This window comes from Salvia hispanica, chromosome 6 (genome assembly GCF_023119035.1).
Source record: "Salvia hispanica cultivar TCC Black 2014 chromosome 6, UniMelb_Shisp_WGS_1.0, whole genome shotgun sequence".
NCBI lineage: Eukaryota > Viridiplantae > Streptophyta > Magnoliopsida > Lamiales > Lamiaceae > Salvia > Salvia hispanica.
The window spans coordinates 9428660-9448452 of NC_062970.1; the positions used below are offsets into that span (position 1 = coordinate 9428660).

At 32.9% G+C, this 19793-nt stretch overlaps 2 protein-coding genes across 2 annotated transcripts; one reads left to right on the forward strand and one right to left on the reverse strand.

Annotated features, from left to right (window-relative positions):
• Nucleotides 1-1500: 1500 nt before the first annotated feature.
• On the reverse strand, nt 1501-2992 carry LOC125194241 (calmodulin-7). Its single transcript, XM_048092358.1, has 2 exons — nt 2779-2992; nt 1501-2097 (listed from the first exon to the last, which is right to left on the reverse strand). Exons 1-2 carry the CDS (start codon nt 2852-2854, stop codon nt 1724-1726), a joined length of 450 nt encoding a protein of 149 aa, XP_047948315.1. The 5' UTR covers nt 2855-2992; the 3' UTR covers nt 1501-1723.
• A 13775-nt stretch (nt 2993-16767) lies between these two features.
• On the forward strand, nt 16768-19754 carry LOC125196485 (leucine-rich repeat protein 1-like). The gene is made up of 6 exons (XM_048095017.1): nt 16768-17050; nt 18082-18153; nt 18370-18513; nt 18810-18881; nt 18978-19049; nt 19492-19754. The coding sequence occupies exons 1-6, from the start codon at nt 16827-16829 to the stop codon at nt 19562-19564; spliced, it is 657 nt and encodes a 218-aa protein (XP_047950974.1). The 5' UTR covers nt 16768-16826; the 3' UTR covers nt 19565-19754.
• Nucleotides 19755-19793: the final 39 nt, after the last annotated feature.

Sequence of the window (19793 nt, forward strand, 5' to 3'; positions counted from 1 at the left end):
TAACATTCGACCCTCCTTTAAGGGCCAACATCCTCGTTGGTCACAAAGGATTCTTTGCACGGCCACCACTCTGTGGGTCATCACTCCGAGTCGGCCCAAACGTACTTGTTGGTCACGACGAGTTCGTTGCCCGGCCACCACTCCGAGCCGTTTGAACTCTCAATGAAAGCACCAATTGATACAGACCAAACAAGAGAACTCAGCCCAAAAGACTAGCTTGTTATAAGAGAGAGTTCATTTAGTCTATATGCCCTACACCAGTTGTTCTCACAACCGATGTGAGAATTGAGTCCGTAACATACTAGTAATATATTAGTGGGCTTGTGAAGTCAATCTTGACTACAAGCGAAATACTCAATGAGCTCCTAAGTGGATCGAGAGTACTCGTCCTCCGATGCTAAATGATGACTCTAATGCTACAAGTGGGACGGGTACCGCTAGAATATCACAGGCCAATTGTGAATATATGGTATTTATATTCACTATTCTTCACCAATCTAAAATGTCAAATTTTATTCCACCAATCTTGGCATCCTTGTTAAGAAATTTCTGTATATCATTACTGTCACTCCTAAAGTGAAAAGTTTCATATATGGATCCCACAGTTGTAATTCCACAGAACTAATTCAGCTACAACTTCTTTGGCAAATGAGTTGACCCGACTATTATTGTATGTGTTGTTGCACGTTTTACTTTGTAGTATTAATGATCAACAACAACCATGGATATTAGCTTATTCATCTTCTTAGGATTCCCTTAGCATTTGTCTAACTTTTCTTTCATTTTCTTTGTTAATTTTATCCAATTTATCGCCACTATCTTCTAGAAAAGCTTTTAACAACTCTTGCGCTTTGTAAATCTCATGAAAAAACAGCACTTACTTCATTTGTCCCACTCTTTCCTATTTGTTGTGAATTTTATACTATAATTTATTTTGTGAGTTGAGTGGAAAAAGAATAAAATAAAGAAGATGATTTTTCTATTTTAGAAATTGTGTCAATTAGAGTGAGACATTAAAAAAAAAGAATGAGGCGGGGAAGAAGAGGTAGCATATATATATCCAAAAAATTTATAAAATTACCTCATAAAAAATCCTAGAGAAATTCTATACATTGGGTCTAGCAAATCAAACCTTAAGTTGTTGTAGCTTCCCACATCAAATATATCGAATTCCATGAGCGAGAATCTTTTCCCCCACAAGCTCTTACTTGATATTTTTTCAGTTCACGACACTCTTTTAAAATATCCAACATTGACTACCTAAAAAATCGAACGACACTTCTAAATCTATCCATAGAAGACCCAATTTCTTCCATAGTCGAACCACTAAAATGGAAACATGAGCAATGCCTCTCATACGCATATGATTACAATTACTAACAATTTTCATCTATTGACAAATATATCTAATCAAAATAATAACAGATCAAAGGTCTCTAGTGAGAGAATCAGCCCCAATCAAAATTGATAAAATTGGACAATCATGGTAAGGAGAATTGCTGAAAATAAGCAGTCACAAATACATATCAGAAAGGATAGTCACGACAACAACAGATCATCAAATATTCAACAACTCAAAACCATAAAGACAGAAGAAAGATGAAAACTAAACTAGAAAGCCATCAGACTAGCCAGCCAAACTCTTCATCCATTCTTTTTTCCATGTTTTTTTTCAATTTTTTCGACCCACAGAAGCTTGCACAGGCACTAGAGGGCGAGCTGATCATTTGGCCATCATCACCTTGACGAACTCTTCATAGTTGATCTGTCCATCACCATCAACATCAGCCTCCCTGATCATCTCATCGACTTCCTCGTCAGTCAGCTTCTCCCCGAGATTAGTCATCACATGGCGCAGTTCGGCAGCAGAGATGAAGCCATTCTGATCCTTGTCAAACACACGGAACGCCTCTTTTAGCTCCTCCTCCGAGTCAGTATCCTTCATTTTCCTCGCCATGAGGTTCAAGAACTCAGGGAAGTCAATGGTTCCATTACCATCCGCATCCACCTCATTAATCATATCTTGGAGCTCAGCCTCGGTGGGGTTCTGCCCCAGGGACCTCATAACGGTTCCAAGCTCCTTGGTGGTGATGCAACCTGTCCAGTGAAAGTGTAACTATGACATCTCTAGAATGAGGACATGAGCAAATTCTAAATTCAGAGATTCAGATTCTATATTAAGATCAGTTCATTCAGCATTAAGCATTCAGCAACGAATTCGTCAACGGATACTATATTAGATCTTGCACAGCCCCTGCAGACCAACAGCTACAGTGGAATCCACAACCAAGACATCAAGCTAATTCAACAGGTAGATCTAATTTGAGCTAAAAGAATAATATGGTAGAGCAAAATCACAAATTCATAATCTCCTAACAGATCAAAAACCGAGAGAAGTTTAACTCTCAAACCAAAAATATAGCATTTCACAAACCACAAATGCCCTAGGGCTTACACAGGAAACTACAAAACCATCAAAATGCATTAACGATGCCTGAATAGCCTCAAAATCGCCATTTTGACGGGAGATTCGTAATCAATTTAAGCTAATTCGCAGCAACAATTTAGGTTCGACAAAGTCAGAAATACACAATAACCAATCAGATGTGTGCAAAAAATCAAATCCACATCAGAATCGCAGGGGGAAAACGACGAAAAGAAAACTAATGAGTAATTACAAAAACACACAGCATGAATCGAATGACGACAGGAGCTAGGATGTACAAAATCAAAAAAACACAGAAAAATAGGGGCGAAAGGAGAAGAGGAGATGCGCACCATCGCCATCCTTGTCGAAAAGGCTGAAAGCCTCCTTAAACTCAGAGATCTGATCGTCAGTCAACTGATCCGCCATTACTCCGCCTGTAAACGCTACAGAAATCAAAGGATCCTTGTTTTCCTTTTCCCTTGTCTTTGATTTGTGGGTTTTGAAATGAAAGCGCAGGTGATTCTGCGAAAACGAGATGGCCTCCTATTTGTAGAAATCAAAAGTTGAAGACAGCGTTATTTACTAATCAGCTTAATTAGTAATCAGGTAATTTAACTATAGTATGCTATTTTTATTTAACGAATCTTTCTTGCCAAAGGTAAATACTATCTCATCAAATAATAATGTAAGGATTCATATGATAAATGCTAACTTATCTTCATTAAGCCTAAATAATTTAATAAGAATAATATTTGGTAGTGAATATATGAAAACATATACTACTACTAGTAATTTATTTATGTGTTTGATAATCATGATAAAATGTAAAAATAGAAGCTTTGGCAGAATTAGGGATGTCAATTGGACCAACCCGTTTGGGTTGTCGGACCATTCGGGTTATATTTTTTCGGGCTGAGAAAATTCAACCCTAACCTTAACCCTTCGGGTTTCGGGCTAACTCATCGGGTTATTCAGGCCAAGATGCTTTCAAAAAACTCGCATAGTCAAAATTACTAAGTGAGCTTCATATGCAATACTTACATGCCAATCTCTGTTCAAACTTAAAACCAAGACATCAAAGTACTACAAATAGTAAAAAACCACCATGATTTAACTCATTACATGTTAAGAATCCAGATAAATAAAGAAGTACAATTGAAATAAAATCTAAGCATTTGAATGACGTTGTTCCACATCAATAACGTTTGAAGCATCAACCGGATCATTGGCATCGAGCTCATAGTCTTCATCATCTATTAAAAAAAAAATACATTAATAATGTTTTTGATAATTTAATAATTAAAACAAAAAGAAAAACTTACCCTTAGAATATCCATGCAACCAATTATGTAGACAAATACGAGCTTGCACTGTTTCATGCAGGAGCCTATTTCTGTATTTATTCAAAACATGCGCTCCAATACTTAATGAAGGTTCTGATGCTACTGTTGTTATAGGAATGCTAAGCACATCACATGCCATTCTAGAAAGTTCTCCAAAGCGGGATGCATTTTCTCTCCAATACTTGAGTAAATCAAGCTCAACATTTTCATCCATTAGACCTTCCTCCAAATAAATATCTAGCGGTGACTTTTCTTCAGAAGTTGCACCCATTAGATTCTTATATATCTAGAACATTAATATTAGAAAATAGTCAAAATCATAAATAAAATAAGCACAACTATAAATACATGCAATATTTGAATGAAAAATAACTTACAGCAAGGTCGTCTTCATCCCAATTCAATGCATGATTCATTTCTTCCCTCCTTACTTCTTCTTTATACAGTATTCGGCGGCTCCCTATTCAGTGCTATGCATGGTTCCTTGGTAACTTCTAGTTTGATCAGGGAAACCACAGAAAATGAATCTGCTAATGAAGGTTACAGATTCGGGCAAGAGGAAGAAACTTATAATATCGTAGCCATTCAAATTCTCTAACTTGAGAACTAGAACTGCCACTACTAGCTTGAGGAACTTTAGACAAAAATTTCCCAACACCCCTTTTCTTATACTCATCATAAAGAGTATACAGTTTCATCTTCAGCTTCAGAATTTTATCCTTGCTTGAAAGAGGATCAATTCTTAAATAAAAATACTCCAAAACTTTCAACTTCATTCTCGGATCAAGCACTGCTCCCATAGAAAGTATTTTACTATACTCTTTCCAATATTTATCAAATTTCAGTTTCATTTTAAGAGACATAGACCTAACCACTTCATCTTGACTTTCGGACATCCTATTCAATAAAGATGTAATCTTCCAAATTTCCATAAAATAGAGATTGGAAGTAGGGTATGATGAGCCAGAAATCAATGTAGTGATATTGTAAAATGGCTTTAAGAATCTACACATCACTTCTCCTCTTTCCCACTCTTCCTCTGTTGGACATTGCTTATAATTCAAATCTTCAAATCGAAACATATCAAAAACATGTCGGTATTTAATTCCACTACAAAGCATCAAGTATGTCGATTTCCAACGAGTAGACACATCCAAGCAAAGGGGAGAAGTGAATTCAACACCATATTTTTGAGCACATTCCTTAAACATCATCAATATGTCTTCTGATGCTTATACATATTTAACACTTCCTCAAATCTTTTCTATAGCATCACCAGCAACTTTTAAACCTTCTTGAACTATAAGGTTCAAGATATGTGCACAACATCTAACATGAAAATATTCACCCTTGCACAATAATGAGTTTTGTATTTGAAGTCTTGTCTTCAAAATTTGAACCACAACATTATTGGCACACGCATTATCCAAAGTTAAAGAAAAAACTTTATTCTCTATCTTCCAATCTACCAATATATCAAAAATCTTCTGAGCTAATTCGGGTCCAGAATGCGGAAGAGGCATAGAACAAAAGGCAAGTATTTTGCTATTCAATTTCCATTCTTCGTCTACATAATGCGCAGTTAAACAAATGTAACCCGAATTAGTGCATGCAGTCCAAACATCAGAAGTTAAGCACAACCTCCCAGAAATACTATTCAGTCTAATCCTTAGTTTCTCCTTTTCAATTTTATACATATTCATCACATCAGAGGCAAGAGTATCTCTCGAGATAGATTCTACATCCGAGTTCAAATGCGAGTGATAACTTCTCACCTCTTCAAATTCAACCCAATTCAATGGAAGATCATGTGCAACTGTTATCTTAGTCATCCACTCTCGACAAATTTTTGGGTCTATTACCTTAGACCTAGCCTTCAACTTTCCATCATGATCACCTAACATAAAATTCACATTTCCAAACATTGGTTTTTTTCTTACACACTTTCAGATAATGACTAAAAGTTGAAGTACCATGTTTTGTACCTTCATATGTATATGCTTGATCACAATGATTGCACTTGACCGATAGCTTTCCATCTTTATTGGGCTGTTTTTCCTCCGTAAAGTGATTCCAAACGTCAGATCTTTTCATCTTCTTACTTTTAGAATTATATAGAATCTGTATATCATCATCATTTCCCTCAACAAAACTTGGAGATGAATCTTCCATGTCGATCAACTACAAAATAAACATAGAGAACAAGATCAATATAATATCAATTGTACACTTTAAGTAAAAAAATCGATGACAACAAGATCAATATAATATTAATTGTTATATAGTTGTTCGAATAGGAAAACCACATCTTTATTTGGAAAAGCAAGAAGAAACCACAAATATTAAATGAAAATTTGTTGAATTGATTTTCATGGTGGAATGAAAATAAAAAGATTTTCTGCTCCTAATCTTTGAAAAAAGGTCATCCTCAAAAGGAAAAAAAATGTACAAAAGATTTTTTTGTTATGTTTTGAGTATTAAAAAAAAGAATGACCAGATGTTTATACTAAAAGCTCAACTTGTGTAAATTCACCTCCGTAAAGCGATTCCAAACTTCAGATGCTTTCATCTTCTTACTCTTAGAATTATATAGAATCTGTATATCATCATCATTTCTCTCAACGAAACTTGGAGATGACTCTTCCATGTCGATCAACTACAACAGAAACATAGAGAACAAGATCAATATAATATCAATTATACACTTTAAGTAAAAAAATAGATGACAACAAGATCAATATAATATCAATTGTTATATAACTGTTCGAATATGAAAACCACATTCCCATTTGGAAAAGAAAGAAGAAACCACAAATATTAAGTGAAAATTTGTTGAATTGATTTTCATGTTGGAATGAATCAAGAAAAAATATATTTTCTGAGATCTTAGAAAAAAGGTAATCTTCAAAAGGAAAAAATGTACAAAAGATCTTTTGGTTATGTTTTGAGTATTTAAAAAAAAGAATGACCCAATGTTTATAACACTAAAAAAGCTCAACTTGTGTAAATTCACCTCCGGCAGTTAAAAAAAAAAATTGGGATACTCGCATTCAAGTTATTTCATTTAATCATGAATCATGCATATGTAAGTATTCCTCTTTTAACTAGAAAGATTTGATTTTGATTTCAAAAATCAAAATGTTGTGTTTGTGTCTTCTATGGTTCTACACTTCTACCTATTTTGCAGTCAAGCAAAATAAACAAGATTCTAAAAACAAGACTAAACAAGATGAACTAACTGACGGTGGAGTGGAGATTGGCGGCAGTGTTGGCGTGAAAATCGAGAGATGGGAAAGATGGGCGAGTTCTAGTTGGCCGATCCGAGACCCGATGGTGGCGACAGCGTGAAAATCCTTCTATTTTGGCCTTTGGGAGCTAATTCAAGAGGGAAAGAGAACGAGGGTCGTGAGGCTCAGGACTCGGGAAAGAGAAGAAAGCTGCGCTTGAATTGGAAAATTTTAATTGGTAAGAATTAACAAACCCTAGCAGCGCCAGCAGTAAATGAACTATAGTATTATTCTGATTTTTAATTATTAGTATTAATATTATTTTTTAATTATAATCTTCAACCTGATGGGTTCGCCCGTAACCTGACCGGGTTAGCCCGCATAAACCGGTGACCCGAATGGCCCAATTTTAAATTCGGGCTGCGAATTTGCAACTCTAACCCGATATTTTTTGTCAGCTTATTCGGGCTGGCCTGCGGGTTCCGGGTTACATTGACATCCCTAATTACATACCAGATTTAGTTATTCACGAATTACATACCTAAAAAACAACAACACACAGAAACCACATTACTACGAGTAGAGATGTCAGTGCAGCCCGCAACCCCGCAACTCGTGGACTGGCCCAAATAACCCGCCAAATTTATAGGGTTAGGGTAGAAAATATATAGCCCGATAAAATTATAACCCGATTAGCCGCAACCTGTTAGGGCCAAACCCGAAAACCCGATGGGCTAACCCGAAGCCTGATAAAAATTCTATTGTTCTATTTATGACTCCTAATTCGTAACTCCATTGATTATTTTTGTAGTATAGATAACTACAAAAATAACTTTCAACTTTATATTAAACATACAAATTATATATTAAATTTTCATTAATATAATAATCAATAAATAAATTAGTAACTTTAAATTCACTAAAAAATATTTAAAATTTCTAATAAATGCTTTAAATTTTCTTGAAATATATTTATATTTCATTTTGCACAAATCTCAAATATTAATATTTGATCATGTTTATGTTTGAGTTCAAGCATATATCTCAAATTATCAAAAAATTTCATAATTAAATGTTTTACATTTCATAAATATAACTAATTTTCATCATTATTTATTGGATTGATTGCATGTTAATTTTATCGGTCCCAACTCGATTAATCCAATGGACTAGCCCGAAACCCGAGCTTTTAGGGTTAGGGTCAAATTTCATAAGCCGAAAAAAATACAACCCGATTGACCCACAACCCAATAGGGTTGGTGACATACTTGGATTTTACATGGTTTTAGAGGGTGGTTTTGTATGAATTTGAGCATATTTCGTCTATTATTAGGCGTGTTTACATCTACTTCTCTATTATGTTGGTATGTTGACCATTTTGTTAAGAATGTGTAGAAAAAGGTACAAAATATGTGGATGTGCAGCAGCCTTGGTTTGAGACAATATTTACTGGAGATTTTGAAGTCCAATCAGCCCCTAATGCATATCAATCTCTTCGTCTTCGAAAGAGCTTCGCGTGGGTATCTCGCATGCCTCAATCGAAGTTAGGTAGAAGAAGTTATGGCCGTTATACGAACACTGCGCTGTCTAGAAAATCTCACGCGGCCGGGTGAATTATTACCCTATAATTCCACCCGGCCGGGTGGCGTAATTATTAAGCCCGCGAGACTCCAGAGAGTACCGAAGAAGTCCCACCCGGCCGGGTGAATTTCCAGTGGATTAATTCCACCCGGCCGGGTCCGTCATTTTGGCGTTTTTTAGAGCTGAAACGCAATTTTTTGAAGAGGAAATAAGAAGGAAGAATTAGGTCAATTCTAGGCATTCTCTACAAGCGACAAAACACACGCTCTCTCTTTGTGAAGAACTCTTGGAAGAAGATTGAAGATTCAAGCTTCAATTCCTCCGCCAATTGCAATTCGCATCATGATTTCCACTGTTTTTCCTTATTTCTATTTGTTTTCTATCTGAACATGAGTAGCTAAACATCTTTTATGTAGAATTCTTGGTGAAGATGCATTGATTCATAGTTTTAATCCAATTGACTTCGTTTTTATCTAGCTCTTGTAATTGTTTGGTTTATTCCTGTGCTTTTTCCTGTCAATTGCTTGATCGCCAATTGGTAATGTTAGAGTTTCTTAGAGTAATCGGGAGGTGAAATAATTAATCTTGAAAGAGGGATAATTCACACATTAATTCAATAGAACTCGGGAGAATTGAGATTCTGAGTGGGATCATTAATCTAATCAAAGTGTTAGGAGTTAGGTCTAAGAATTAGAAGAGAACTTCAATTATTACACATAATCTACGGATTTCTCACCTCGGGAGGGGGTTTAATCTACAATTGTGATTGATTCAACAATTCTGGAGACTTTAAATGATAAATTGGTTTCAATTGGGTTAGGCTATGAGTTGTGCATCAGATCCTTGAATTCTGCATATTTCTTCATCAGTTTCTACAACTTGCTTCTTTGTTATCTTGTTTAATTGTTTATTTCAATCTCTGAATTTATATGCTTTCGGTAGCTATTAGTTTCAAAACCAAAATTGATCGTCTGGATAGTAGTCGAAATTGGATCAAGGTACTTAGGTTTACACTTAATTGTCTATGTGGCATACGATATACTCTTGCTTGCTATTTGCTGCAATAATCATGTACACTTGCAGGTATTATTTGGATAAAATAAAGTTGAGTCAGTTGGCCCAAAACCTGCTGGGCTGACCCGATTGACATCCCTAACCAGAATCAAGCTGGAAAAGAGTCATTGCGAAAGCGCAGCCAACGAAAAATAGAAATCAAAGAAAAAGATCAAATATGGTCATATCATTTGTTCATCATTGCCTCACATACACATAGCACAAAACGGTAGCGGCGACGACCAATGAAAAGCACCACTACCGCCCGCATACAACCATTACCGGCCAAAATCGAAATCCTAACTCGTATGCCAAGAGAGTTCTATCAACAAAATCCCTAAATCAAACCCTAACTCATAAATTGCAATCATAACCTAGATGAAGCTCGCATTATTATCATCACAGCCCAATCCCAACAAGTCAGCCCCCAGAATCAGCCAAGAGATCATCAAAAAATTGTCTAGTGTATAGACAGCGGGCATGAAACTTACCACTAATGCTGTACTTTTCGACTTTGTCCAGTAAAAGTCTTGAGAAAGGTGAAGTGGTGAAGGAAGAGAAGGGGAGGGTGAGAAGGAAAGTGAGACTGAAGAGACGAGTGGTGATGGAAAGAGAGAGGGTGGGGAAAGGGGACAATTAGAGAAAGAGATTTCAGATTTTGGATTAAATTGGTAGGCCTTTTTGTTTTAGGGATGAAATTCGAACATCTTTCAGCATATAGGATCAGAACCAAACTTTCTAATGAGAGATTTCAGATTTTTATTCTTCTTCTTTTTTCTTTTTCTGTTCATTTATTTGTTTCTTATTCTTTTTTGTCCATATATGTAATCTCTCGTTGGTTAAGTTGATGTATCTTGTGAGGAAAAACAATAATAAAAGAATAACAAATTAGAGAAAAGGGTATAAATCCTCTTCAATCAAAAGTTCACTGTCCCGATCCCATATTCTGAAAGTGATACAAATTTAATTCCAAAAACTAAAAACAAACCAATTTAATCTCAAGGTTTCAAAATTTTTTATGTTTGATTGATTGGAAAGTAAAGTTGGAAAAGAAAATGATTCATGGGAAAATGAATCCCGTTAATATGATTCCTAATAACTTTACTTTCCATTGTTTGAAAAATATCATGATTTTGTATCTTATATTTCATTTAAATACCAAACTAAAAATATACTAGTACTTATTATTATTTATTTATAAAAAATATTATAAATTTTAAATAAATTATTAATTACAAATGATAACAATTATATTATTATTTATTATTACGATGGATAGTTTAAATATGGATCATTTATCATAATATATAATAATATTATTATCATAATAGGTACATGAAGTATTGTAATCATAAATGGTTATAATAATAAATATGATTATTAATATTATGATTATAATATTTACGGATATTATAACTAAATAAATTTTATAATTTAATATAATTTTATTGATTAATTATTAATTTAGAAAATAATACTCTCTCCGTCCAAAAAAATAGGGCAATTGGTTTATGGTACGGGTTTTACTGTAGAATTTGTAAAGTGAAAAAGTAAGAGAGAAGGAGAAAAAGTAAGTGAAAAGTAGTGTTAGTGGAATGATGTGTAGGATTATTATTTGTTGAAAACTTTCTATAAATGAATGAACTCTATTTTTTTTGAACGACCAAAAATGGTAAATGTGCGCTATTTTTTGTGGACGGAGGGAGTAGTAATAATTATTATTTATTATTATTATTATTATTATTATTATTATTATTATATCATTTATATTATAATTATATTTTAATTATTTAATAATTTATTAATTACTACTATGATAATAACAATTATATATAAATATTATAATAATGTAATTATAATTATGATAAAATTTAATTATAGTTATTTATTATACTGAAATTAAGTATGATTTATATTATTATTATTATTATTATTATTATTATATATTGCATTAAATATGTAAGAATCCTAAAACTGGGAAAGAGAATACAATACCTAAGAAAAGCTAGGATTCTAAATCCTGGAAAGTTGTACTAACTTTCCTTGTTCTGGGATTCTGATTACTTTCCCAGTTTAATTAAAAACCGAAACAAACACATGAATTTGAAATGTAAGGAATCAGATTACTTTCCCAAACAGAATCCTAGCAACCAGGAAAATAAAGTTGGCAAGGATGGGAAAATGAATCCCGGGAATATGATTCCTAATAACTTACTTTCCTGTGTTCGAAAAATATCAAGATTTTAAATTTTATATTTGATTGAAACACCAAACTAAAAATATACTTATTATTTTTTATTTATAAGAAAGGAATAATAATATAATTTTTTTAATAAATTATTAATTATAAATGATAATATAATAATATAATTGTAATTATAGTTACATATAGTAATGATTATAATAAATGTTATTATTATAATATTTATAGAAATTATAATTGAATAAATTTTGTATATTAAAATTTCACTACAACTTTATTGATTAATTATTAATTTATAAAATAATAATCATTTATTATTATATGATTTATATATTATAATTATATTTAAATTGTTTAATAAATTATTAATTATTATTATGAAATATTATAAAATATTATGATAATTTTAGTTACATTTATTTATTAGACTAAAATTAAGTTTGATTTATAATTTTAAATTATTTTAAAAAAAAACTAATACCTAAGAAAAGTTAAGATTCATAATCCTTAAAAGTTGTACTCCCTCGTCTCATAATAGATGACAGACACACTTGGAGATCGATACGGAATTTTAGGTGATGTTGTTTTGTGTGTTAGGTGGAGAGAGAAAATAGTATATTTATATTATTGTGAGAGTGAGCTTATTCCAAAAAAGAAAATGTGACATCTTCTGTGGGACAAACTAAAAAGAAAAGTGTGACATCTATTATGGGACAGAGAGGGTACTAACTTTCATTGTTCTTGGAATTTTGATTACTTTCTCAGTTTGATTAAAAACTGAAACAAACACAAGAATTTCAAATTTAAGATATTAGATTATTTTTCCAGATAGAATCCTGACAACCAAATATGACCTTAGGTTAGAGAGTGTGTGAGAAAGAGGATAAATGATTGGTCTGGGAATGTGTATATGTCTCGGGGTAAGACATACAGATGACAAAATAGTAGCAATAAAAAATGTCAACACAGTGTCAATACAACATCAACCATTGTTGATATTTTCTTTTATCACTATTTTGTCGTCTGTTGACATTTTCTAATAATCCAGATTATAATTTGAAGTTTGTATAGTATTAAGAGTTTGCATTTGATTATGTCCCTTTACACCAAATTGATGTGATTCTGTATATGAAAAAATGACATTATTTTCAGGGCCATGGATTTGCCCGATTATAAAACGCAGCCCAACATGTTAACTTATCGATTAACTATAAAGCTAACCTAAAAATACTAAAATAGACCTATTTATTATCAATAAAAACGAATCATATCTATACATATATAAAGCCACAGTTTTGACTGGCTCACTTTTCCCTCCAACTTTAATAAAATTTGGATTTATCATATATCATACTCCCTCCGTCCCGGAGTATTAGACTCACTTCTTTTGGGCACATGATTTAAGGAAGTGATATTTAAATAGTTAAAGTGGAGAGAGTAAAGTGTGAGAGAGGGAAAAAGTAGGGGAGAGAAGAGAGAAAAAAATAGGTGGAGAATAAAATAAGATAGATGCTTTTTGCTAAAAAAGGAAATGAGTCTAATGTGTTGGGACATCCCAAAAAGGAAAGTTGGTCTAATACCTTGGGACGGAGGGAGTAACTTTTTGACTCATATTTTATATAAATATATTACATGCTCTCATTGTTTTGGCACATGTAAAGCAATTTCAAGTTAATAAAAGATGTTTGAAAGACGTGTAAAATGCGCAAAACCATTCTTAAAAACTAGAGTACTTTTTAGCTAATAGGTCAAATCATATGAACTGTTGTAAAGTAACCATGGCTGACAATAAACCCCAAATGACACAAGACTTTCAATAAACTCAAATAAACATTTGGTTAATACAAATTATATATTTTTTTCTCAGTTTTTAGGCAATTTTCACAATTGTCAGCTCCTAAATTATCGTGCATTGTTGAGATATCTCGAAAACCATTGAATACTTCAATAAATTGGTGTATAATAATGTAAAAATTTTATTGTTTGACCACTGTGTAATAATGCATTTATTCTTTATACTGGAGAATCATATTTTGAATCAATCATGTAGAAAAAGTGGATGAACTGGTCCAACTTTAATTCGACTTTCAAAACTTAGAGCCAAAAATCGAAGCCTTGTCTCTATAAATACCCTTTCCCATAATTGATGTTCAAGCAATTGCGAATTATAATCTATTTTGTATGTATTGATTTCATGCTTTCTTTCTCTGGATCTTTTCTCTCATGCTTTCTTTCTTAGTTATGTTAATTCATTTTTCTACAGTTTGTTATCTTTCTCCAATTTGTTTATCTTTTTTTAGTTTTGTTACCATATGTTATATTAAATCTGAACACTAACAGTCACTCTCTTAGCAGATGGGAAGATGAATCTATTTCTCTACTTCAGTAAACTACATGCCTCTTTCTGAAGAATCCAGCTGAAAGATGAAATTTATTCAACATATTTAAGCGTATAAGCAAAATGGTAAGACAAAAAAGTATATAAAATTGACAGATTATGCCAAAAAACAAGGCATATGAAAGAGACAACAGAGATGAAAAAGATGAAAGTATTTCCCGAGATTTTATAATCATATTACAATTTATTTTAAGAATTCGGACGTCAATTTCTTTACTTCCTTTTTGAGAATGTGGAGACAATGCGATCGAGTTGGTGTCGGGATAATCTGCTGCAGTTCTACAATCTACACCTTGAAGCAAAGCTCCCTCCATTCCTTCATTGTCGGAGTGCCTGAGCATGGACAAGGAGACCGGCAGAGGAAGAGCGATGGAGGAGCGGTGAGGCAGAGCGGAAGGCATGGCGGCGATGCAGGCTGGTGGGCATGCCGACGTGATTGAGAGAGAAAGAGCGAGAGGGAGAGTGCAGGCGCCGATTTGGGTGTTATGAACTTCTGTATCATTATATTTATGTTTTAAAAATTAGATTTGATATTATTTGGCCTGTATATTTTTACTTTAAATTCTTCTTTGTAATTAAATTTATATACTGTTTTTTGTCTTTAATTTGAGTTAAAATTGGAATTGAGCTAAAGAGTATAATTTCCCTTTACTTGGGTCAAAATTGAAGTTTTATTCACTATTGTATACTTTTTCTTTAAAAATTAATTCATAAGCTAAATGACAACACAAATATAAAATCTTTTCAATTTTCATCCTATATTTACTTAGCTAAAATATTTAAAATACATTTTTATTAGTCTTCTATGTACTCCATTCGTCCAAAAAAAAATAAACCACATTGTGAGTGACATAGGTTTTAATATGGAATTGATAGAGTAAGAGTGAAGGAAAAAAAGTAAGAGACATAGTGTTAGTAGAATGTTGGGTCCATATTATTAGTAGTATTTAATTGTGTTAGGTAGCAAATGTGGGGTCCTTTTTCAAACTGGGTCTATTTTTCGAGGACAACTAAAAAAATGACAAATATATTCTATTTTTCGTAGAAGGAGAAAGTAGTATTTTATTTAGTCTCAAATTTATTGTATATTATTTTAATTAGTCACTAATTAAATAAATACTACTACGTCCTACCTTAATTAGAGATAAATGTGTTAAGTGAAGAAAATAAAGTGAGAAAGATGAATTAAAATATAGATAAAGGTGTTTCTATTTTTAGTAGTAGGCCATCTTGGTTGAGATAAACGAAAAAGAAAAATGAAACATTTCGGTGGGACGAAAGGGATTACAATTATGATATATGTATTCCCTTATTATTACTGTATTCTACATGTTGATAAACTTCTTCATTCTATCTACCATGAAACTTATTAAGTTATTGTTTTTGGTAAGATAGTTTTGGATTTTGTGTAATAGTTATTTTTTATATTAAGTTTATTTTAATTTAAGTATTTAAATTTATATGTATAAATAATATTCCTTCCCGTCCCCGAATAAGAGTCACACTTTGACCGGGTACGGGTTTTAAGAAATCTAAAGAAAAGTTGATTGAAAAAGTTAGTGGAATATGAGACCCACTGTTTTATATTAGTTTTATAATAAAATGTGAGTGAAGTGAGTTAGTGGATTGTGGAATCTACTTACCATTTATGGTAAAAATGAAGTGTGACTCTTAATTGGGGACAAACCGAAATAGAAAAGTGTGACTCTTAATCGGGGACGGATGGAGTATTTTTTATTACTATTTAGTAGTATATAAAATTATTTAGCAGTTTATTAATTTATATAAAATTTATTTATATTTAATATTCAAGTTATATAATTTATAATTATATTTAATTACTAATGGTTCGTGGTTACTTTTTAAAATTTTTATTTTTATGTATGAATACTTATGTTATGTATTGAAATATTTATTTATTTAAATTATATGCTTTTTTTTTTATCCTTAGACGCATCCTTTATTTGTAAATCATAGTCAAATTGAAACACATACTCTTTAATCCTTAGTTGCTTATTTCCTCTTTATCATTTTATTATTTTATTTTACTCCATTCATATTAGAAATTAAAATTGTATAAAATCGTTTATCAAATATGAAATGTTTTATTTAGAGTGGATTGAGAGAGACACAATTTCCTTTATGTTATTTTTTATTGTATTTTCAATTTTTTATAATAGTATAGATACTTATTTTAATCAACACATATTCTTAACTATAAATATTAGTATTATATTCTTTTTATTCCTTTTTAAATGAATTTATTTTCATTATTTGAAAATCTTATATCCCGGGTGATAATACTAGTTTCATTCATAACTCATAAGTTTGGTGTGAATTTGAAAAATTACCAATTCTTGTAATTGTTATATGAATTTTGTGAAATTGTAATTCCTTGTAAGACATAGTTTGGTGACTATTTTAATGCTAGATTAATTTTTTTAAAATCATTTTGCTGATATCCCATGACTAAGTCAAATCTGTAATCTCAGTGGAGCATGAGTGATCGAATAATTTAAAAAATGGATTCTCCACTACAATTTTGCATCCATCAAAGAAGATTGAAAGAAACAGAACACCGAGGGCGACAGCTATGGCCGGAAGAGGAGATTTACTGGTATTTCTGGCCTTAGCTGCTGTGTCTTCCTCGCTCCTTTTGCCGAAAGCTCATTGCAATTCGGAGGGTGACGCTCTACACTCACTTCGCCGGAGCTTGACCGACCCGGACAACGTGCTGCAGAGCTGGGATCCCAACCTTGTCAATCCCTGCACCTGGTTCCACATCACCTGCAACCAGGACAACCGCGTCACTCGCCTGTATCTATCTATCCATCTCTCTCTTTCATTTCATCAAATCAAATGTCTCTATCACTTTCTTCTTTATTTTCGCCTTTTTCTGCTACGTGTTTACTGGATTAGTAGCTCTGTGTTGATTGCCTCTTCATTTACTGAATACTGGAGGAAGCTGTTGCGGTTTTACTTAATTCATGCTTTACTTACTCAATTTTTAATTTTGGGGTTTGTTATTGAAGAGCCCTAGCTTGAAAGTGAATTCCGCCGCTTGTTTGTTTTTTTTGGGGGTTTCAATATGGTCGTCTCCTACTTAGTATTTCCCCTGTTTGTTTTGCATGATGAAGTTTATCTTGTTTGAGGGAATGAGAAAATTTGTGTGATTTATGGTGACAAGATTTTCTAAACTTGTCTAATTGTTTCTCAAGGAATACTAGTTCTGTTGATTGAATTCAGTGATGTTTTATTTGATTGTATGTTTCTAATGATGAGCAAACAAAACACTCATGTTTTACGTAGTATTTGGTGTGAAGGTAGAGCACATGTTGAGCAGATAATTTTTGTCGTAGATTTAGGGGCTATGCTGTGTACCTCTTCTGAGTGGGATGTGGTTGGGTCACTGGTGTGTTGAAGAAAGGGTTACTCTGGAAGCTTAGGTGATCATATGATTATTGACATAGTTCTAACTAATACTCCTACTACTAACGAATTCTGTTCTTGTCGTACATGTTAAGATTTCACAGCGGATTTGGAGTTAAGGATCTCAAATATTTCAATACTTGGATGAATCCTAATGATTGACAAAATTTAACATAGGACACTAAACTATTCATAAAGTGTTTTGGAGTTATTGAGATGAATTAGAGTCTCAACTTGAGCTAATTCATTCATTCCAGTTACATGGTACTGAAGTTGACTGACACTCTGACAGTGACATATTGTTCTCTTTTTGTTTGTAATTTGACTTTCCTCTCTCTCACCATCACATTTGGAACTCTCTTTGTATGCATTCTGATGATTGTGGACCTAAAATTTCCACTTGGTTATCACCTGGATAGGGATCTTGGCAACTCGAATTTGTCTGGTCATCTTGTGCCTGAGCTCGGGAAACTTGAATATCTCCAATATCTGTGAGTATCATGTAACATTAGCACTTTTATTTCCAATTGACAGATGCACCTTTTCTTTTATTCTTAATTCTGCATAAAGTTGCATGCCCATAATCCATGGTTATGTTGTATTTCCTTCTTTCTTCACAACCATGTCTATGAAAATATCATTAGATTTGCTTTGCAGCCTACCGTCTCTGTTATTGTAGCCTAATGACTACTGACCTTTTCGTATAGGGAACTGTACAGAAATAACATCCAAGGGGCTATTCCTGACGAGCTGGGTAATTTGAAGAGTTTAATAAGTTTGGATCTATATAACAATAATATCTCAGGGAATATCCCTCCATCCCTGGGAAATCTGAAATCCCTTGTCTTTCTGTGAGTCTTCACTATCTTAACATTGATATATATATTTTTCATTTTTGATGATTTTGTTAACCTTTTTAATCAAAACACTCGTGGTGCTCACTGCTCATTCAATGTTTACTTCATTTACTGGTTCTGTGGTTCATGTATTTGTGCAAATAATATTTCAATCGAAGCTAACATTTTCCCTTTATTTTAGTACTACTACTACTTCTCTTCCCTCAACGTGATGCAATCGTAAATTTTCAGAGTTAACACTTCATTACAAATATTTCATTACAAATGTAACCTTTTCATCTCTCTCACAGACGTCTTAATGATAATCAACTACATGGCCCAATCCCAAGGACACTTGCTGGTATACATACCTTGAAAGTTGTGTAAGTGTTGCTGATCTGACTAATACTTAGTTCTTCTAGTATGTTTCTAGCTGTATTGTGCAACAGCATTACTGATATTTTCATTTGATTTTGTAGAGATGTCTCCAATAACAATTTGTGTGGCACAATACCTTCCAATGGTCCATTTGAGCACATCCCTTTAAACAAGTAAGTTCTTTGAGTCTTGGACATCAATTTCAACGCTTTTTATTTGTTTTATCTATGCCTGTTTAATTGTATTAATTCTTTTGAACTTCATTGCTGAATATAACATGATCTGGTGTCATCCCCCTTTCCTGACTTACATGATATCAGTACACCTACTCTTTCTTAATTATCATCGCAGCTTCAACTGTTTATAAACTCCCATAATATTGCATCTAATGAGAGTCTGGAATTATGGACAAATGGCTTCAATATTCTCTACACTTAGGATCTTCTGCTGATTGAACAAATCAGTAACGTTAAGCACTGAGATTTGATATTTATCTTATTGGCTTAGTAAAATGTCAGTCTAGGAGATCAAAAGAGGAAAATTTGGTGTTGCAATTGTGATCGTTCTCACTTTCTTCATCATTTAGATTTGGTGACTTCTCTTTTGTGTTTGCAGCTTTGAGAACAATCCTCGACTTGAAGGTCCAGAGCTGCAGGGACTTGCAAGTTACGACACAAACTGCTCTTAATCAACTGGTACGAGATACAGAAGTTTGCAATAACATATCGTTGTCCTAAGTGGTGCCTTTTCCTTCTTAAATGTTTTAGTTGGAGTGTGTTTTGTAAGATGCCTAGTCTTGTAAGCTTGTTTATATTTTCCATTGTAGGTGAATATCTGTAATTGGAATTTATTATGGTATTTGAATCTCTTTCAGTCCATATAGTAGTAAGGTATAAAGCCCAAAAATCGATGCTAGC

Excerpts from the sequence above, each read along its gene's own strand:
- LOC125194241 (XM_048092358.1), bottom strand. The coding sequence starts at position 2,854 with ATGGCGGATCAGTTGACTGACGATCAGATCTCTGAGTTTAAGGAGGCT. Across the intron at positions 2,098-2,778 it reads TTTCGACAAGGATGGCGATG|GTTGCATCACCACCAAGGAG; the intron begins GTGCGCATCTCC and ends TTCACTGGACAG.
- LOC125196485 (XM_048095017.1), top strand. The coding sequence starts at position 16,827 with ATGGCCGGAAGAGGAGATTTACTGGTATTTCTGGCCTTAGCTGCTGTG. Across the intron at positions 17,051-18,081 it reads GACAACCGCGTCACTCGCCT|GGATCTTGGCAACTCGAATT; the intron begins GTATCTATCTAT and ends TCACCTGGATAG. Across the intron at positions 19,050-19,491 it reads GAGCACATCCCTTTAAACAA|CTTTGAGAACAATCCTCGAC; the intron begins GTAAGTTCTTTG and ends TTGTGTTTGCAG.